The sequence below is a fragment of the Rhinoderma darwinii genome, chromosome 4, assembly GCF_050947455.1.
Source record: "Rhinoderma darwinii isolate aRhiDar2 chromosome 4, aRhiDar2.hap1, whole genome shotgun sequence".
NCBI lineage: Eukaryota > Metazoa > Chordata > Amphibia > Anura > Rhinodermatidae > Rhinoderma > Rhinoderma darwinii.
The window spans coordinates 295,173,526-295,193,642 of NC_134690.1; the positions used below are offsets into that span (position 1 = coordinate 295,173,526).

A 20,117-nucleotide genomic window follows, 5' to 3' on the forward strand; every position below is an offset into this window, starting at 1 on the left:
GGCATGTTCAGACGTGGCAGAAATTTTCAGCTGCAGCGGAAAACTTCTGCAACGCCTGAACATGCCCAAATAGCACTCCTACTCCTAATCTGCAGCAAAATTTCCATATTTGACAGGTAATTCAGACGTGGCGGATATCATAACGGACTTGCCACAGATTTCAGCCTTTGCTTTGCTCCATGTCACATTCGCAAAGCCCTTGAGGTACCAGAGTATAGTTGAAAGCCCCGAGAAGTGACCCCATTTTGGAAACTACACCCCTCAAGGCATTTATCATTTGCCTGGACATATGACAGGGCTTATGAGCGAAAAGGGAACCATGCACATTTTAGGTCTGGTTTGAAGATTTTTCACAGCATTGGCCACCAATTGCAGGACTCGGAGGTCAAATAGAAAAACAAACCCCCAAGAAGAGACCCCATTTTTTAAAATACACCCCTCAAGGCATTTATTAAGGGGTGCAGTGAGTATTTTGACCCAATACTACTCTTTTACTAGAAAATAATGTGCAGTGGATTTTCCACAGATATGCTATTCTGGTGCACAATATGTTGTGACCAGTTTGTGTCACTGAAGACGAATCCCTCATAAACTGTTAACCGGGTTCTCCCAGGCATGGAAATTACATGTATGTGGATGTGAACTGCTGTTTGGGCAGGATGTAGGGGTCTAAAGGGAGAGAACAGCATTTGGATTTTGGAGCGCAGATTTTGATTGGCTTGCCCCACAAAAAATAAGCCCTCACACTGCTCAAACCCACAGAACAATCAGTTTTAGGGCACATTCAGACGTGGCGGAATTGCTGTTGCTGTAATTAACTGCGGAATTTAGGCTCCGGTGCAGGATTTTCCCTCCGCAGCATGCTCATTATGTTGCAGAGAAGAAGCAGAATTTCACTGCGGATTTCAGCCTTTGCAATGCAAAAACTGAAATCGGTGTCAAGTAAACTGTGATATCTGCAATGTCTGAATTACCTGTCAAATATGCAAATGTTGGTGCAGATTCGTTGCGTAATTGGCCCGAATCTGCACCAAAATTTGCAGCGGAAAAATTCCGCCACGTCTGAACATGGCCTTATACTTGTAAAAGTAGGAAAACAAAAAAAAAACAAAACACTACATAGATTTGGTATTGTCATTATCGCATTGGCCCACAAAATAAAAGTTCACATGCCATTTTTTACCACACGGTGAACGCTGTACAAAAAAAACAAAAAACAGGAAGCCCAACGAAAAATTTACGAATCGCAGTTTTTTCCTATTCCCCCCCACAAAGAAAAATGTTCACGTTTTCCACTAAATTATATGGTGCCATGAAAATCGACAACTCGTCCAGCATAAAACAAGTATTTCGTGCAGCTATATAGACAGCGGGAAAAAAAAAAAGTTAATGGCTTTCGGAAGGTTGGGTGGCAAAAAGGAAAGTGAAAATCCAAAAAAATGGCTGCAGATGTAGGGGGGTTAAAGGGGTTTTCCCATCAGGGACATTTATGACATATCCACAAGATGTCATAAATGTCGGATGCAGGTCCCACATCTGGGACCCGCACCAATCTGTAGAACGGGGCACCCTAAACCCGTTCTACCGCTCTGTGTTCCCGCTGAAGCGTGTGATTCTCAACCATGAAGAAGAAAACAGCATAGCTCAGAACTCAATGGTAATTAAGGAAACAGCGCAGCATGCATGTTACAATGCTTCCGTAGCTGCCATTCACTATGGGAGTTATGGAAACAGCGTAGCCGTTTTGTTCTTCATAGTCGGAAATCACACGCTTCAGCGGGAACACAGAGGTAGAACAGGGTTTAGGGGGCCCCGTTCTAGAGACAGGTGCGGTTCCCGGAGGTGGGACCCGCATCTATCTGACATATCCCGTGGATATGTCATAAATGTCCCGGATGGGAAAACCCCTTTAAACTAGATATTTCCCCTATAACTGCAGATGCCATAGAAAGTGGCCATTTAAAAAACTTGCTTTGGAGAAACCTCTACTTTATACCGGACTGTATTAGGCAGAAATAATAAATAGTAAAGGTTGAAACTTACCTGTAACATAAGCTCACAATCATCTCTTCCAACGAAAATCATTTCCCTTGGTAGTCTATGTCGTGTGCCTCCACTGCTCACTAAAAACCACGATGTCAAACTCATCTTTAAACTTCTGTTCCTAATCTTTCATATGTGGAAATTCTCTAAATAAAAAAAGAAACATATTTTACCAATACAACCAATACAAAAGCGCATTACTTTTGTGGATGATCACCTAAGATGTGTTTTTGAACCATTTTAACACCTTAATGACGCAGCCTAGTTTAGACCATAAGGCTTTATTCAGACGAACGGGAAAAACGTCCGTGCAACGCGCGTGATTTGCACGCGCGTTGCACGGACCTATATGTGTCTATGGGGCCGTGCAGACATGTCCGTGATTTTTCATCAGCGTGAGTCCGCTGAAAAAAAGTCACGACATGTCCGTTCTTTCGGCGTTTTGCACGCATCACGCACCCATTGAAGTCAATGTGTGCGTGAAAACCACGCATGCCGCACGGAAGCACTTCCGTGCGAACTGCGTGATTCGCGCAAGGGCTGTCAAAAGGATGAATGTAAACAGAAAAGCACCACGTGCTTTTCTGTTTACAAACATCCAAACGGAGTATCTTTGAGATGAGCGAAACTGGACAACCGAACCGAACTTCACCGGGTTCGGCCGAACCCGGCAAAAAAATTTCCGGTACGCGACGTCAGGAGATAGTCACTGTCCAGGGTGCTGAAAGAGTTAAACTGTTTCAGCACCCTGGACAGTGACTTCCGATCCCAATATACATGAACGTGTAAAAAAAAAATAAGTTCTGACTTACCGATAACTCCCGGCTTCTTCCTCCAGTCTGACCTCCCGGGATGACAATTCAGTCCAAGTGACAGCTCCAGCCAATCACAGGCCAAGCACAGGCTGCAGCAGTCACATGGACTGCGGCGTCATCCAGGGAGGTGGGGCCAGATGTCAAGAGAGGCGCGTCACCAAGGACGCGTCACCAAGGCAACGGCCGGGAGGAAAGTTCTCGGTAAGCACAAACTTTTTCTTTTTTAACAGGTTTCTCGATATTGTGATCAGCATTCACTGTCGAGTGTGCTGTAAGAGTTAACTGCCGATCAGTTAACTCTTTCAGCACCCTGGACAGTGACTGACGTCGACTAGAATCATCTCTATGATGGCGGCAGCGCGAAAATCATGCATCATACACGGATGACACACGGAGCTGTCAAGTGCTTTTTGCGCGCGCAAAACGCCGCGTTCGTGTGAATCCAGCCTAAGGCTCAGACCCAGTTTTTCAAATCTGACACGTGTCACTTTATCTGGTAATAACTTTGGATTGCTTTTATTTATCCAAGCAATACTGAGATTGTTTTCTAGTGACACATTGTACTTTATGTTAGTGGTGAAATTTCGTGGATACCTTTAGTGTTTATTTGTGAAAAACATCTACATTTAGAGAAAATTTGAAAAAAAGTGTACATTTTTCTAAATTTGAATGTATCTGATGTAAGACAGATAATATCATATATATATATATATATATATATATATATATATATATATATATATATATATATATATATATATATATATATATATATATATATATATATATATAGTGAAGGAAATAAGTATTTGATCCCTTGCTGATTTTGTAAGTTTGCCCACTGTCAAAGACATGAATAGTCTAGAATTTTTAGGCTAGGTTAATTTTACCAGTGAGAGATAGATTATATTTAAAAAAACACAGAAAATCACATAGTCAAAATTATATATATTTATTTGCATTTTGCACAGAGAAATAAGTATTTGATCCCTTTGGCAAACAAGACTTAATACTTGGTGGCAAAACCCTTGTTGGCAAGCACAGCAGTCAGACGTTTTTTGTAGTTGATGATGAGGTTTGCACACATGTTAGATGGAATTTTGGCCCACTCCTCTTTGCAGATCATCTGTAAATCATTAAGATTTCGAGGCTGTCGCTTGGCAACTCGGATCTTCAGCTCCCTCCATAAGTTTTCGATGGGATTAATGTCTGGAGAATGGCTAGGCCTGTTCTGTAATAGACAGCCGGCGCCACAAATTACCAGCTTGTAGGAGCGGCCAATGGATGTATGATTAGATGCGCAGGCGCATTAGAGTAAACGCAAGTGATAGAAATAATCACTGTGGACCACACAGCGATAATGTCAGGGCTATGCAGAACCCACCAGTGAACATACGAATAAATGCGCATGCGTGGTGACAGGAAGTGAGGTGATAGATAAATCACCAAATGTCAGAGAGCTAAACGGTGGCGCTTGCGTATGGCAACAGTTTTAAAGGTCAGTGTAGCTGGTTGTTTAGTAATAATAATAATAATTATTTTTTGTGGCAAACATTGTAGTTTTTCATGGTATCATTTATTGTACCACATAATGTGAAACTGGTAGTTTTTACTGGTACCATTATGGGGTACATGCAACTTTTTGATCACTTTTTATAAAAAAAATTGGGAGGCAAAGTGAGAAATGTTTTGTATAAATTAAATGCTAACTTTATTCTGCAGGTCAGTACAATTATGGCTATACCAAATTTATATCGTTTTTATGTTTAACTATGGCAGTTTTTTTTAAGAAAATACAAACCTGGCAATAGAACAAGAGTCAGTCACATAAGTGAAAATTAGTTCAGCATAATCAAGTCACAGAATCTTTCTGACTGTTATTCAGAAAGCCAAAAGAATAGAAAAGTGAAAAATATATGTGGCATGATTTTTTAGTGTTTTGTGATTTATTTTTTTACGGCGTTCACCATACGTTATTAACTGATATGTTAACTTTAATTGTGTGGGTCAGTACGATTATAGTAATACCAAATTTATATAGGTTTTACATATTTTTTTCACAATAAATGTACTTTTTGTAAAAATGTTTGTTTTTGTTTGTGTAAACTTTCTTATTTTTGGTGACCAAAAAAGCCATAATTCTAGCATTGGCAAAAAATAATAATAATTTTATATGCCGTTCACCGGGCGGGATAAACAATGTAATATTTTCTAGCTCAGGTGATTATGGATGTAGCGACACAAATTATGTAGTTTGTTTAATTTTTTATTTTTCTTCCAATAATAAAGGACCTGATAAGATTAAAAAAAGAGGGCGATTTTTAATTCTTAAAACTTTTTTTTTTTTTATATTTACAAAGCATTATTTTTTTATTTTTTTTTAAGGTTACCAGGGAATTTGAAGGCCTGAACCTTTTATCGCTCTTATAATACATTGCACTACTTATAGAGTACAGTGTAATACATCTGTCAGTTTTACATCGACAGGAGTAGTGGAACACAATTTTTACTGCTATAGGGGAGGATAAATTAAGTGTTAGTTCAAACGGCAGAATTTTTGCGGCAAATTCCGTGAAACGGAACTAGAATGAAAAGAGGGACGGGCACCTCAAGTGAGGTTTAAGGTCAGGCTCTTGTTTGCACTGTGTTTGTTGCATTTGTTTTTAGTGTGCAGTGATTGCTCCTCAACTGGATTGTGTGGACCCGGAACTACAGTGCGTTGTTTCTGGCTCCTAGACCTGTCCAGGCCTTTAACCCCTTAAGGACGCAGCCTTGTTTTCGCCTTAAGGCTCAGACCATTTTTCAAATCTGACATATTTCACTTTATGTGGTAATAACGTCGGAATGCTTAAACCTATCCAAGCGATTCTGAGATTGTTTTCTCGTGACACATTGGGCTTTATGTTAGTGGTAAAATTTGGACGATATATTCAGTGTTTATTGGTGAAAAATTGCAAAATTTAGGGAAAATTTATAAAAAATAGCATTTTTCAGAATTTAAATGCATCTGCTTGTAAAACAGACGGTTATACCACCCAAAATAGTTACTAGTTCACATTTCCCATATGTCTACTTTAGATTGACATCGTTTTTTGAATATTATTTTATTTTCCTTGGACGTTACAAGGCTTAGAACATAAACAGCAATTTCTCTTTTTTTTAAAGAAAATTTCAAAAGCCTTTTTTTTAAGGTACCTGTTCAGTTCTGAAGTGGCTTTGTGGGGCCTATGTATTAGAAACCCCGATAAAACACCCCATTTTAAAAACTAGACCCCTCAAAGTATTCAGAACAGCAGTTAGAAAGTTTTTTAACCCTTCAGGCATTTCACAGGAATTAAAGCAAAGTGGAGGTGAAATTTGCAAATTTCATTTTTCTTGCTGAATTTCAATTTTATTCAATTTTTTTGGGTGTAACACGGAAGGTTTTCCCAGAGAAACACTACTAAATATGTATTTTCCAGATTCTGCCGTTTTTAGAAATGTCCCACATGTGGCTCTAGTGCGCTCGTGGACTAAAACACAAGCCCCAGAAGCAAAGAAGCACCTAGTGCATTTTGAGGCCTCTTTTTTATTAGAATATATTTATATTTTAGGCAGCATGCCAGGTTTGAAGAGGTTTTGAGGTGCCAAAACAGTAGGAATCCCCCAATAGTGACCCCATTTTGGAAACTACACCCCTAAAGGAATTCATTTATGGTTGTTGTTATCATTTTGACAGCACAGTTTTTTCACGGCACCTATTTTTATTGGGCTGTGAAATTTAAAAAATGTCATTTTTTCCAATAAGATGTAATTTATGATCAAAATTTCCTATTTTCACAGTGAACAAAATACCCCATTTTGTTGCCCAATTTGTCCTGAGTGCGGCAATACCCCATTTGTGTTGATAAACTGCCGTTTGGGCCCATGGGAGGGCTCAGAAGGAAAGGAGCGCTATGTGTTTGTTGGAGTGTTGGAGTCCAGATTTTGCTGGATTGGTTTTCGGGTGCCATGTCGCATTTGCAGAGCCCCAGAGGTATCAAAGCAATGGAAACCCACCAGAAGTGACCCCATTTTCGAAACTACACCCCTCAAGAAATTCATTTATGGTTGTTGTTATAATTTTGACCACACAGTTTTTTCACAGCACCTATTTGAATTGGTCTGTGAAATAAAAAAAATGACATTTTTTCCAATAAGATGTCATTTTTGATCAAAAAGTCTTATTTTCACAGGGAACAAAATACCCCATTTTGTTGCCCAATTTGTCCTTAGTGAGGCAATACCCCATTTGTGGTGATAAACTGCCATTTGGGCTCATGGGAGGGCTCAGAAGCAAAGGAATGCTATGTGTTTGTTGGAGTCCAGATTTTGCTGGATTGGTTTTCGGGTGCCATGTCGCATTTGCAGAGCCCCAGAGGTATCAAAGCAATGTAAACCCACCAGAAGGGACCCCATTTTGGAAACTACACCCCTCAAGGAATTCATTTATGGGTGTTGTGACCATTTTGACCCCACAGTTTTTTCACAGAACTTATTTGAATTGGGCTGGGAATTAAAACAAATTTTTTTTTCCAATATTATGTCGTTTTGGCTGAAAATTTCTAATTTTCACAAGAAATAAAATACCCCATTCTGTTGCCCAATTTGTCCTGAGTGCGGCAGTACCCCATTTGTGGTGATAAACTGCTGTTTGGGCCCATGGGAGGGCTCAGAAGGAAAGGACCACCATTTGGCCTACTGGGGATTTTTTGGGTGCAAAGTCATGTATGCAGAAGCCCCTGAGGTACCAGTACAGTTGAAACCCCCAAGAAGTGACCCCGTTTTAAAAACTACACCCTTGAGGCATTCATCTAGAGGTGTAGTGAGCATTTTGACCGGAGACATACACCCCATAAACTGTAATGTGGGTTCTCACGGGTACGTCAATACCCTCAATGTGGCTGTTATCAGCTGCCTAGGCACGCAGCAGGGCTCAGAGGGGAAAGACGAGGGGGGATAAGCTGTGTGGAGTACATCAGGGTAAGTAAAACTGGGGTAGATTAAAAATCAAGGGATGTATGATACATTTTGAAGCACTCTTTCATACGGAGCCTTAGTTTTTCGGGACACGTGTCACATTGATATATTGTGTCCTTCCTTATCCCCCTCTTATAGCAGACTTTGTACCTCTTTCGACTTTTTCCTTTCTTGCCAGTTTGGGGAACTTCTCCTGGAAAGTGTTGCCCTGGTACGATGCGTGTGGCCTCGCTTCCAGAAGTACTGGGTGCCCCCCTTCTTGGTCCCTAAAAATTAGTTTCTTGATAACCACCTCTTGAAATTCCAGGAAAGTTCCCGTCTGGCCTGTATATCGATGTAGCACGTACGCGTTGTACAATGGCATCTGTATGATGTGCCCGGCCAGCTTCTTATACCACACCGCATGGCGCTGTAGGGCTTCAGGACTTGATCTGACAAGTCCACCCCTCCCATGTACCTATTGTAGTACAAGATGCAGTCTGGTTTGGAGGTCTCTGTACTGGTACCTCGTAGAGGTACATGGGTACTGGTGTGACATCACTCTTGTGTGTCAAGTACAAGGACAATATGTTGCTGCTGGATTGTGCCCTGCTCTCACCCCTTCTGGGTGTTTGCCCTGCAGAGTCTTAGGGAGGCCTCTCAGATTTCTTCTAGCAGTTCCGCATGCCGCAGGACTTCTGCGAGCGAGGCAGTTGAAGAGTGGGACGCTGGTATAAAAATTATCCAGGTAGAGGTGGTAACCCTGGTCCAGCAGTGGGTGCACCAAATCCCACACACTTTTTGCATTAACTCCCAGTAAAGGGGGGGGGGGGCATTCTGGGGGCTGAGCACTGGTGTCCTTCCCTTCATATATCCTAAATTTGTAGGTATACCTTGATGCTCTCTCGCACAGCTTATACATCTTTACGCCATACCTTGCCCTCTTACCCAGCAGGTACTGGCGGAATTGAACCCTCCCTTTAAAATATGCCAAGGACTCGTCAATAGAAATACACTTCTCGGGGGTGTATGCTTAGGAAAACCGGGCACTGAAACGGTCTAATAGGGGTCTCCATTTATACAAATGGTCAAAACTGGGGTCATCTCGGGGTGGGCACGGCTCATTATCAGTATAATGTAAGAAGCAAAGTATTGCCTCATTTATTTATTTTTTTAGGTTCCAGTTCAGTTCTGAAGTTGCTTTGAGGGGCCCATATATCAGAAACCTCTATCAAACACCCCATTTTAGAAACTAGACCCCTCAAAGTATTCACAACAGCATTTAGAAAGTTTATGAACCCTTTAGGTGTTTCACAGGAATTCAGAGCAAAGTAGAGGTGAAATCTATTTTTTTTTTTGTCAGAAAATCCTTTTTATACCACTTTTTTTTACAACACAAAAGGTTTTACCAGAGAAACGCAACTCAATACGTATTGCCCAGATTCTGCAGTTTTGAGAAATATCCCACATGTGGCCCTAGTGCGGTAATGGACTGAAGCACCGTCCTCCGAAGAAAAAAAGCACCTAGTGGATTTTGAGCCCTCCTTTTTATTAGGCACCATGTCCGGTTTGAAGAGGTCTTGTGGTGCCAAAACAGTGGAAACCCCCCAAAAGTGACCCCATTTTGGAAACTAGACACCTTGAGGAATTTATTGTCGTTTTCTTGGGGTGCATGCAACTTTTTGATCAGTTTTTATTCTATTTTTAAGTGGCGCAGTGACTAAAAAACAGCAATTCTACTATTGTTTTTTTATTCTATTTTTTTTACAGCGTGCACCGTGCGCTATAAATGACATATTCACTTTATTCTGCGTGGCGATACGATTACGGCGATACCAGATGTTTATAGGTTTTTTTTATGTCTTATGGCGTTTGCAGAATACGTTTGTAAAAAATCATTTACTTTTTGTGTTACCATGTTCTAAGAGCCAGAACTTTTTTATTTTTCCATCAATAAAGCCGTGCGAGGACTTATTTTTTGCGTAACGAACTGTAGTTTCCATCAATACCATTTTTAGGTACCTGCGACTTTTTGATCTCTTTTTATTCCATTTTTTGCTAGGTGAAGTGACCAAAGAATTGTGATTCTGGTACGGTTTATTATTATTTTCTTTTACGGCGTTCACCGCGCGGCATAAATAACGAAATTATTTTGTAGTTCAGGCCGTTACGGACGCGGCGATACCAATTATGTATAGTTTATTTGTTTGTTTATATATTTTTATTAATAATAAAGGACTGATAAGGGAAAAGGGGGGATTTTTACTTTTATTACTTTGTCCCACTAGGGGACTTGAGGGCAGGAGGCCCTGATCGCTATTCTAATACACTGCACTACATGCGTAGTGCAGTGTATCAGAGCTGTCAGCTACTCAGTGACAGCAAGCATAGTGGGTCCTGACTTCGTCAGGACCCACTAGGCTTCTGTCGATGGCATTGTTTGGTGTCCGGTTGCCATAGTCACCATCACCGGCCGCTATCGTGTAGCAGGCCGGCGAAGGCAGCTTAACCCCTAAAAAGCCGTGATCGCTATTGAACACGTATTTTCAGGGGTTAATCAGCGGGGACACAGCGATCGGTCCCCGCTGTAGGAGCTGTGACAGCTGCTGTACGAGGCAGCAACTGTCACAGCTCCTGTATGTGTCGGGAGGACGGCCGAAATGGCCGTTACTCCCGTGACGTACTATTCCGTCATGGAGAGCGAACAAGGCGGTTTCCATGACAGAATAGTACGTCACTGAGCGTTAAGGGGTTAATAGGATGATCACCAAGCGACCAGCTGTTATCTGTGTGGAGACCGGCAGAAGATTTACAATTTCCCTACAGCGCCACTAAATGGGAGCTGAACCCTTTGGTGCCACAGACATTTTTCAGTTTTTCATTTTCTTCTCAAAAGCCATATATCTTTTTATTTTTCTGTCGACATAGCCGTATGAGTGTATGTTTTTTGTAGTTTTTAATCGTCACGATTTAAAGTTCCATATAATGTACTAGGAAACAAACAGAAAAATTCTTTCTGGGGTGGAGTTGAAAAACCTTCAATTGCTCCATTGTTTTTCGAGTTCCCTTCGAGTCAATGCGATAAACGACAATGCCCTATTTCTATCTAACTTTTTTTTGATGATGTACACTTTTACGAAAAAAAACTATTTAAAGGGAAAAAAATAAAAAAGCTTTTGTCGCCACATTTTTAGATCAATAACTTTATTTTTCCATCTATGGAGCGGTTTGAGAGCTTGTTTTTTGTGGGACGAGCTGTAGTTTTTCATAGTATCATTTAGGAGTACATACGACTTTTTGATCACTATTCACTCCAATTTTTTTGGGAAACTAGATGACGAAAACACAAATTCTGGCATTTCAAATTTTATTTTTTTTCCTACAGATCTCATCTTACGGGTAAAAAAACAAACATATTTTAATAGCTCTCACTTTTATGGTACCAATTATGTTTTGCTTTTATTATTTGTTACATCACTTTAGAGGAAAATGAAGAAAAAAGTTTTTTTCTACTTTTAGGCCTCATGCACACGACCATAGCCATGAACACAGCTGTGATTTTCGGGTCGGCCGGGGACAGTGTCACCCACGGCCCGCCCACAAATCGCGGGCCGTGCACATGGCCGCGTCCATTATTGTCTATGAGCCTGGACCGCAGAACACGGCCGTAATAAGACATGTCCGTTCTTTCTGCGGTGCAGGCTCCTGGGCCCATAGAAATGAATGGGGCCGCAATTCTCCCGTGGATTTTCAGGGGAATTGCGGCCGCAAAAGAACGTTCGTGTGCATGGGGCCTTAATATATATTTTTTTTACATAAAAAATGTATTTAACTGTTTATTTTTTTTTATTTCTAGTCCCCCTAAGGAACTTGAACAAGTGATAGTTTGATCGCTGATACAGTATACTGCAATACCTATGTATTGCAGTGTATTGTGCTATTTACCGCCTTCATTATGCTCCCAGGCTGTCATGACGACCATCACCACCCGCGATCCTGTAATGGGGTGGGATGGGCTGACAAAGGAGGCTAAGGTGGTTTTTATAAGAAGTTAAACCTCTGGGATCACAGTTATCTCCAATCCCAGCTGTTGTTGCATTGAGGCAAGTATGGAGTGGACTCTGCCAGTGAGCCTGCTCCATACTCCCCCCTTGGCGGCTATGACATAGTTACGTTATATGTCACAAACAGGTTGAAGAGATACTGTCAGATATATTGATCGTAATAATGCCCTTCACAAACGTCATTGGCAACTGTGTAGACAATTTTACACTTTAAAAACAGTCTCAGGCATATTTCTACGCATGAGACGGAGCCATGTACTGAGGAGCGCCGCAGCGCTACAACAGCGTTCAGCCGAGGCAGGAGAGCAAATAAGAAAGCTCCTTACTTGCAGTTAATGGTAGGCAGCGCCAGAGGCTAGTTAAGAGCTTTTGCTTTGAAAAGCATACAAGCCGATTGGTTTGTATGGGCAGGCTGCAGAATAAGGGTATGTTCACATGGCAGCCTCCGTTACGCCTGAAATTCCGGAGCTGTTTTCAGGAGAAAACAGCTCCGGAATTTCAGACGTAATGGCATGTGCAGGCGCTTTTCGCTGCGTCCATTACGGACGTAATTGGAGCTGTTTTTCCATGGAGTCAATGGAAAACGGCTCCATTTACGTCTCAAGAAGTGACAGGCACTTCTTTGACGCGGGCGTCTTTTTTACGCGCCGTCTTTTGACAGCGGCGCGTAAAAAAAATGACCGTCGGCACAGTACATTGTAAAACCCATTCAAATGAAAGGGCAGATGTGTGTCGACGCTTTGGAGCCGTATTTTCGGACGTAATTCGAGGCTAAAACGCCCGAATTACGTCCGTAAACAGGGTGTGTGAACCCAGCCTTATACACTGTGCAGCTTCTGGGAGCCAGCGAGAGAGGTTATGGTGAACGCAGCGGCGCAGTAATTCTGCTAGTGGCTGATAAGTAGTAAATCTGCTAAATCAATGTGATTCACTTCCCTCATGTAATCTGTTCTTTCCAAAGACTCTACAAAGGACATGCGTACATTCATTGTGTGTCAAAGAAAGACGTTTCAGACATCAATATCGGAAATGATTTTTTACAGTTAAGGCCCTTCCACATGGGCCAATGATCAGGCAAAAGAGCGTTTCTTATGAACGCTTGTTCCCGATCATTGCCCTATGTAAGCAGGGCAATGATCAGCCGACGAACGAGCAAACACTCCTTCTTAATCATGAGAAAGGCTCTAGGTGTTTGAGCCGAAACGTTACATCTGGGCTAATAAAGCTCTTTCTCTTCTAACTACGACTGGATGTGCTGCCTTCTTTGTGTTTCTCTCTCATATACATAGATATACATATACATATATATATATATATATATATATATATATATAAACCAGCATAGAATATAGTAACGGCACCAGGACTTCAAGACAGATGAAAAACAGGGTGGATTTATTCACCTCAAACACAGCAACGTTTCGGTTCAACAGGAACCTTTCTCGAGCATTGATGGCTTGAGAAAGGCTCCTGTTGAACCGAAACGTTGCTGTGTTTGAGGTGAATAAATCCACCCTGTTTTTCATCTGCCTTGAAGTCCTGGTGCCGTTACTATATTCTATGCTGGTTTCAGTCTAAAAAGAAGGGGAATTGATTCATCCCCTGGTGACTAGCACATGGCCTGATTTTCTGGATTCGTGGAGTGCTGTGTTTACTTGCTCTTGCTCTGTGTGTGTATATATATATATATATATATATATATAGAAAAAAGCATAGAACACAGTAACGGCACCAGGACTTCAGAGTAGATGAAAGCAAAAAGTGGATTTATTCACCTCAATAAAGCAACGTTTCGGTTCAACAGGAACCTTTCTCAAGCCATGATGGCTTGAGAAAGGTTCCTGTTGAACCGAAACGTTGCTTTATTGAGGTGAATAAATCCACTTTTTGCTTTCATCTACTCTGAAGTCCTGGTGCCGTTACTGTGTTCTATGCTTTTCTCTATTCTTTTGGGGAATTGATTCACCCCCAGGTAACGAGCACATGGCCTGATTTTCTGGAAACCATTGGAGTGCTGTGTTCATCTACCATTGGACTGTATATATATATATATATACACAAAAATAGAATCCAGCAGCACAGGCTTAAATGAAAGGGGCTGCCTAGTTATATATATATATATATATATATATATATATATACATACATACACACACACACACACACACACACAAACATATATATACACACACACGCACATATAATATATATATATATATACACACACGCACACATATATTATATATCTACATATATATATATATATATATATATATACACACACACACATATATATATATATATACACACACATATATAATATATATCTACATATATATACACGCACAAGCATATATAATATATATCTACATATATATACACACGTGTGTGTGTGTGTGTGTGTGTGTGTGTGTGTGTGTGTGTGTGTGTGTGTGTGTGTGTGTGTGTGTGTGTGTGTGTGTATATCTATGTATATATAAAAAGTGAAACTCATATATTATATAAATTCATTACACACATTGTGATCTATTTTCAGCATTTTTTTCTTTTAATGTTGATGATTATGGTAACAGTTAATGAAAACCCAAAATGTAGTCTCTCAGAAAATTGGATTATTATATAAGCCCAATTTAAAAATTATTTTTAATACAGAAATGTTGGCCTACTGAAAAGTATGTACAGTATATGCCCTCAATACTTGGTCGGGGCTTCTTTTGCATGAATTACTGCATCAATGCGGCGTGGCATGGGGGTGATCAGCCTGTGGCACTGCTGAGGTGTTATCAATGCGGCGTGGCATGGAGGCGATCAGCCTGTGGCACTGCTGAGGTGCTATGGAATCCCAGGTTGCTTTGATAGCGGCCTTCAGCTCATCTGCATTGTTGGGTCTGGTGTCTCAGCTTCCTCTCGCAAATACCCCATAGATTCTCTATGGGGTTTAGGGCAGGCGAGTTTGCTGGCCAATCAATTTCCAGCATTTTTTTATTTTAATGTTGATGATTATGGCTTCAGACCATGTGACCACTGGATTGGTTTCTGGCCGCCATGTCACATTTACAGAGCCCCTGAGGAACCAGTACACTGGAAACCCCCCAAAAGTGACTCCATTTGGGAAACTACACACCTTGAGGAATCTAGGGGTTAAATGAGAATTGCTTCGTTCTAGCGATTGGTGGGAGTCTCAGTGCTCGGACCCCCACCAATCCAAACCTCTGACATGTCACTATGACATGTCAGGGGTTTGTCAAACATTTAGCTATACTTTAACCCTTATTAATTCAGCAAAAAAAACAAAAACAATTCTCATTAAACCCCTAGATTCCTCAAGGTGTGTAGTTGCCCAAATGGAGTCACTTTTGGGGAGTTACCACTGTACTGCCACATGGGCTGAAGCGTCATCCCAGGAGGCTGGGCTGCAGGAAGACAGAGCATTCTGGGTAAGTATTATTATTTTTTTCTCTGGAGTTGCGATTTTTGCAGCGCTTGTTTCTTAGTTTGTTTTTTTCACCCTGGTCCTTGTATTGGCTTTAATGGCCGTGGGCAAAAAACATCACAAAAAAAAATTTTTTTTTCTGCCTGCAAAAAACTGAACGGGGACTCAGCTCCGACACAATTTATCTAACTAGATCAGGGGCTACGTTATGTCAAAATAAAAGGTAGACAATAGTGAACACAAATGTAAAATCAATTTTGGGGTTTCTCTTTATAATTTACTAATTTTCATACGCTAATGTAAAAAAAATACTACATGTGTAAGGCCCTATTCAAACAGCGTTTTTTGATGCGGAAACGCGTCGGAAAATGCGCCAAAAACGCCTCCCATTGACTTCAATGGGAGGCGGAGGCGTTTTTTCCTACGAGCAGTAAATCCGGCTCGCGGGAAAAAGAAGCGACATGCCCTATCTTCGGCCGTTTACATCTCTGACCTCCCATTGACATCAATGGGAGGTAGAGAAAGCGTTTTTCACTGCGTTTTTGCCCGCGGCACTCAATGGCCGCAGACGAAAAACGGGTCAAACGGCGTGCAGGCAGATCAAAATCTGCCTCAAAATTCCAGACAGAATTTTGAGGCAGAATTTTCAGCCTGCAAAAAACTCTGTGTGAACATACCCTTACAATGGTAAAAGAAAATAAAGCCCGATCTGTCCCGAAAAAAGACATAAAAATCCCTTTCATAGCATAAAAAAATAAATGACAGCTGTTTATAACAAGCCCAAGGAGAAAACTGCTAGAAGTATTCGGTCAAAAATTCCAAACTATGTTCACACAGCTTATTTTCAGCCGTTTTTCGGGCTGAATGTCTCCAAACATCTGGCCATTGATTTCAACTGGAAAAACTGCGTTTCGTAACCATGGGGCATTTTTCTACATGGCCGCTTGTAAAAACGGAACGTAAAAAAAAACGCTCTGTAAAAGGAAGCGCATGTCACTTAATGAGCCATTTTCTGGAGCCGCTTTTCATTGTCTCAATAAAAAAGCGGCCGTAAAAAAAAATGCATCAAAAAACGCTTGATGCATAAAAAGCGGCTGAAAATCAGAGGCTGTTTTCCCTTGAAAACGGCTCCGTATTTTACGGTCGTTTTTCGTTTGCCATGTGAACATACTCTTAGGGTATGTTCACATGGCTTATTTTCGACCGTTTTTTGGGCCGTAAACGCCCAAAAAATCGTAAGAACGCCTCCAAACATCTGCCTATTGATTTCAATGGGAAAAACGCCGTTCTGTTCCGACAGGCCGCGTAAAAAAACCGTCTGCGAAAAAGAAGTGCAGGTCACTTCTTGGGACGTTTTTGGAGCCATTTTTCATAGACTCTATTGAAAACAGCTCCAAAAACGGCAGTGGCTTAAAATATGTCTGAAACTCAGGAGCGGTGTTCCCTTGAAAACAGCTCTGTATTTTCAGACGTTTTTGAGTTTGCGTGTGAACATACCCTTAGGCTACATTCACACGACAGTGAAAAAAAATGGCCATTAAAGACGGATCAACTGTCAGATTTTCTTGGCCATTTTGCATTAGTGTGTCTCAAAACTTTCATCTATTTCCAGTCCGTCTTACATGGCCGTTAAAAAAAAAAAAAAAAAAAAAAGAATGATGGATTTCATTTGTCAGTTCTTTTTGTTTTTTTGCTCAGAACCCCTGAAAACACCACAGTGCCCACTGTAGATAGTGCTGCAGTGCCCGCATATAAAGGGACAGTGCCCATGTAGATGGTGCCAGTGTCCCCTGTAGATAGTACCATGCCCCCTGTAGATAGCACCCCTACTTGTAGATACAACCCCCTCCCCTGTAGATAGCGCCACTGTAGCTCACTTTAGGAGCTGAATACCTCTGGCTGGGGATTCCTCATAGACTGAGCCCCTGACGTCTCTGTCCATACATGGACAGTGACGTTGGGAGAGCGGAATCCCCTGCCAGAGCGGGCCGGGCATTCCGCTCAAAGACGGTGCCCCTGACGTCTCTGTCCATATATGTACAGTGACGTCAGGAGAGCGGAATCCCCTGCAGTGGGCCGCTCCAGGAGTTACCCCTTGACGTCACTCTCCATATATGGATAGCGACGCCGGGGGCTTCTCCGGGAACGGATTTAGGCCAGAGTGGGGTCTGGCCGCTGAGGATTCTACTCCTACAGGGAGCTACAGTGGCGCTATCTACGGGGGATGGGGGGTGCTATCTACAAGACAGGAGTCCCCGGCCAGAGATCTTGCAATGCCCTGGCCCGGGATTCCATTGTTGACAGCCCTCACTTCACTGTCCTTATATAGACCGTAATGTCAAGGGCATCCCCGGTCTCAGTGCTCAAAGTAGCTCTATGTGCGGTGAGTCCTCGGCCAGGATCAGTTTTTACCAGCCGCTACAAGGATTGTTTCCTGAAAAACGGCCGGTAAAAACTGATCAGTTGACTACTACGGCAGCCGTCTGACTGTGAAAACGGACAAAAATAAGACATGTCCTATTTTTTGACGGCCTGTATTCACGGGCCATTAAAAAAAACGGTTGTGTAAATACACCCATAGAACTTTATTCCAGTGAAAACGGCCGTGTGACGGCCGTTAAAAAAACGTTCGTCACACGGTTGTTTTTCACTGTAGTGTGAATGCAGCCTTAAAAAGAATTTCCAAGACATGCAATATAAACTTTCATACGCATTAATAGAAAACATGTCAAAAAGTTATGCCAGTTGCAAGGTTCTAGGTGCATTGGCCTGTGTCTAAGGGCTCATTTAGACGAGCGTGTGCGTTTTGCACACGCAAAAACCGTGGCATTTCGCGTGCGCAAAAGTCACTTGACAGCTCCGTGTGTCAGCCCTGTATGATGCGCGGCTGCGTGCTTTTCGCACAGCCGCCATCATTATGACACTCCGTTTGGATGTTTGTAAACAGAAAAGCAAGTGGTGCTTTTCTGTTTACATTCACAGTTTGACAGCTGTTGCGCGAATCACGCGTGTCACACGGAAGTGCTTCCGTGTGGCATGCGTGATTTTCACGCACCCATTGACTTCAATGGGTGCGTGATGCGCGAACAGCGCACAAAGATAAGACATGTCGTGGTTTTTTTTCAGCGGACTCACTCTGAGCAAAACTCACGGACTGTCTGCATGCCCCCATAGACTTACATAGGTCCGTACGACACGCGTGAAAAGCACGCACGTATATCACGCTTGTGTAAACGAGCCCTTAGGCCGAATTCAGATGACTGTAGTATATGTCCGTGTGAAGAGTCCGTAGAAAAAATTATTACATGTCCTATTTTGTTCTGTTTTCGCAGACCCCTCGATAGACTCAAGTCTATGGGGATCCGTGAAAACGGCCGTTTTTCACGTCCGAGTTTCCCCGCGTTCGTCTGCTTCGGCCTATATATATATTCCTAGCACAGTATGAGATGTGGTACTGGAGTACATATCACTGTACATATCTAGGCAGGAACAGGCGGGAGCTGTGGGACAATATTGGTTGTTACTCTGCTTTCCCAGGAAGAGATACAGTACAGCTAAGAAGCGGCACAATATGGCAAGAGGACAAGTCAAGGACCCTTTTACAAGAGTCTTCGGATTTCTATCAGTTATGCTTTATTCCATTCTAAGATATTGTGTATATTCTACAACAGAATCCACAACCTCAATCCAGATACTGTATTACCAGACAGCAGCCATTCATTATTCAGAGCCCTGCGACCATGTAACATCATATGACTCCTCACCCAAAGTAACTCAACGTCATCCCATAACCAGAACTAAGATGATTGTCTGGCACATACATGACCAGCGAATATGGGCACAGTCGTGGCAAAAAGGGAGAAGTAGCTGCTCGGCTTTGTTCTGCAGCTTTCTGACCGAAGCATAGGAAACAAATAAAGCTCACATGGATTCTAGTATTCTAGTGCATAGCAACACAAAGGCTGCGGTAATAGACGTGATTTTTCCCGGAACATTCCCTGAACTCTGACAAGCATGATAAAGGCCGCCAGTATGGAGTCATCACTCACCGCCAGCAGGTCACCGCGCGTCCCCTCTGGTCTCCAGAACTTATAGAGTTAATTAAGAAACCCTTTGTGCCCATAAATTATCGCCCTTGTATCATCGAGATGGAGGTTGTCAACGACAATCGACGACTAACGGCACCGAGAAGAAGGGCGGGGCTGGGAAGGATGGAGAGAGAAGAGACCATTTACAGAGCATGCGCACTAATCAGCTACGTTGCTGCAACGTTTGGTCAGGAGGAGGGTGTGTGTGGTACTGCTGGGCTCAGCACTTGGACTGGTAATATGTTTCGTCGTTTGCGGACAGCTGCACTTTTGCATCCTGGATGCCCGGCCAGGAGCCCCCAGACTCACGTCTCCCCCTCTCCATTACATCTGGCAGCTAGAGTGGAGTAGGCCAAGTTTACTCGGTTGGAATTTAATGCTAATTTATGCGCGCCAAAGTTCTCCTCAAATCTGCTGAGATTCTGAATTACATGCAAGCTAATGGGGGTTTTGTAACCCCATTCACATGCTGTGAAATAATCAACGAGCTGTAGATTTTAAAATCTGCAGCATGTTCAACATTGGCGGGGGTTCCGCTCTGAAAATCTGCGGATTAGCCCTAACATGCAGATCCGCTGGCCTAATCCGAGGCAGAAATGCCAGTTTCAGTCTTTGATCTCGGCTGAAGATTTTCTAAAAAATCCAACAGGTGTGAACATACCCTAGGTTGTGAGGACTTACGCAGCTACGATAAACT

General features: G+C 42.2%; 1 protein-coding gene across 3 annotated transcripts in view; it reads right to left on the reverse strand.

The window, feature by feature from the left end:
- Positions 1–19,719, reverse strand: part of CEP170 (centrosomal protein 170) — a 221,812-nt gene extending 202,093 nt beyond the window's left edge. For 2 of the 3 annotated variants that reach the window (XM_075862609.1, XM_075862608.1), the window contains exons 1-2: positions 19,382–19,719; positions 2,044–2,189 (exon numbers count right to left, since the gene is read on the reverse strand). In XM_075862609.1, the coding sequence (XP_075718724.1) occupies positions 2,044–2,148 (105 nt within the window). In that variant the 5' untranslated portion in view covers positions 2,149–2,189; positions 19,382–19,719. The remainder of the gene's footprint in view (positions 1–2,043; positions 2,190–19,381) is intronic. The other variant, XM_075862610.1, reaches the window with a different exon arrangement.
- Positions 19,720–20,117: the final 398 nt, after the last annotated feature.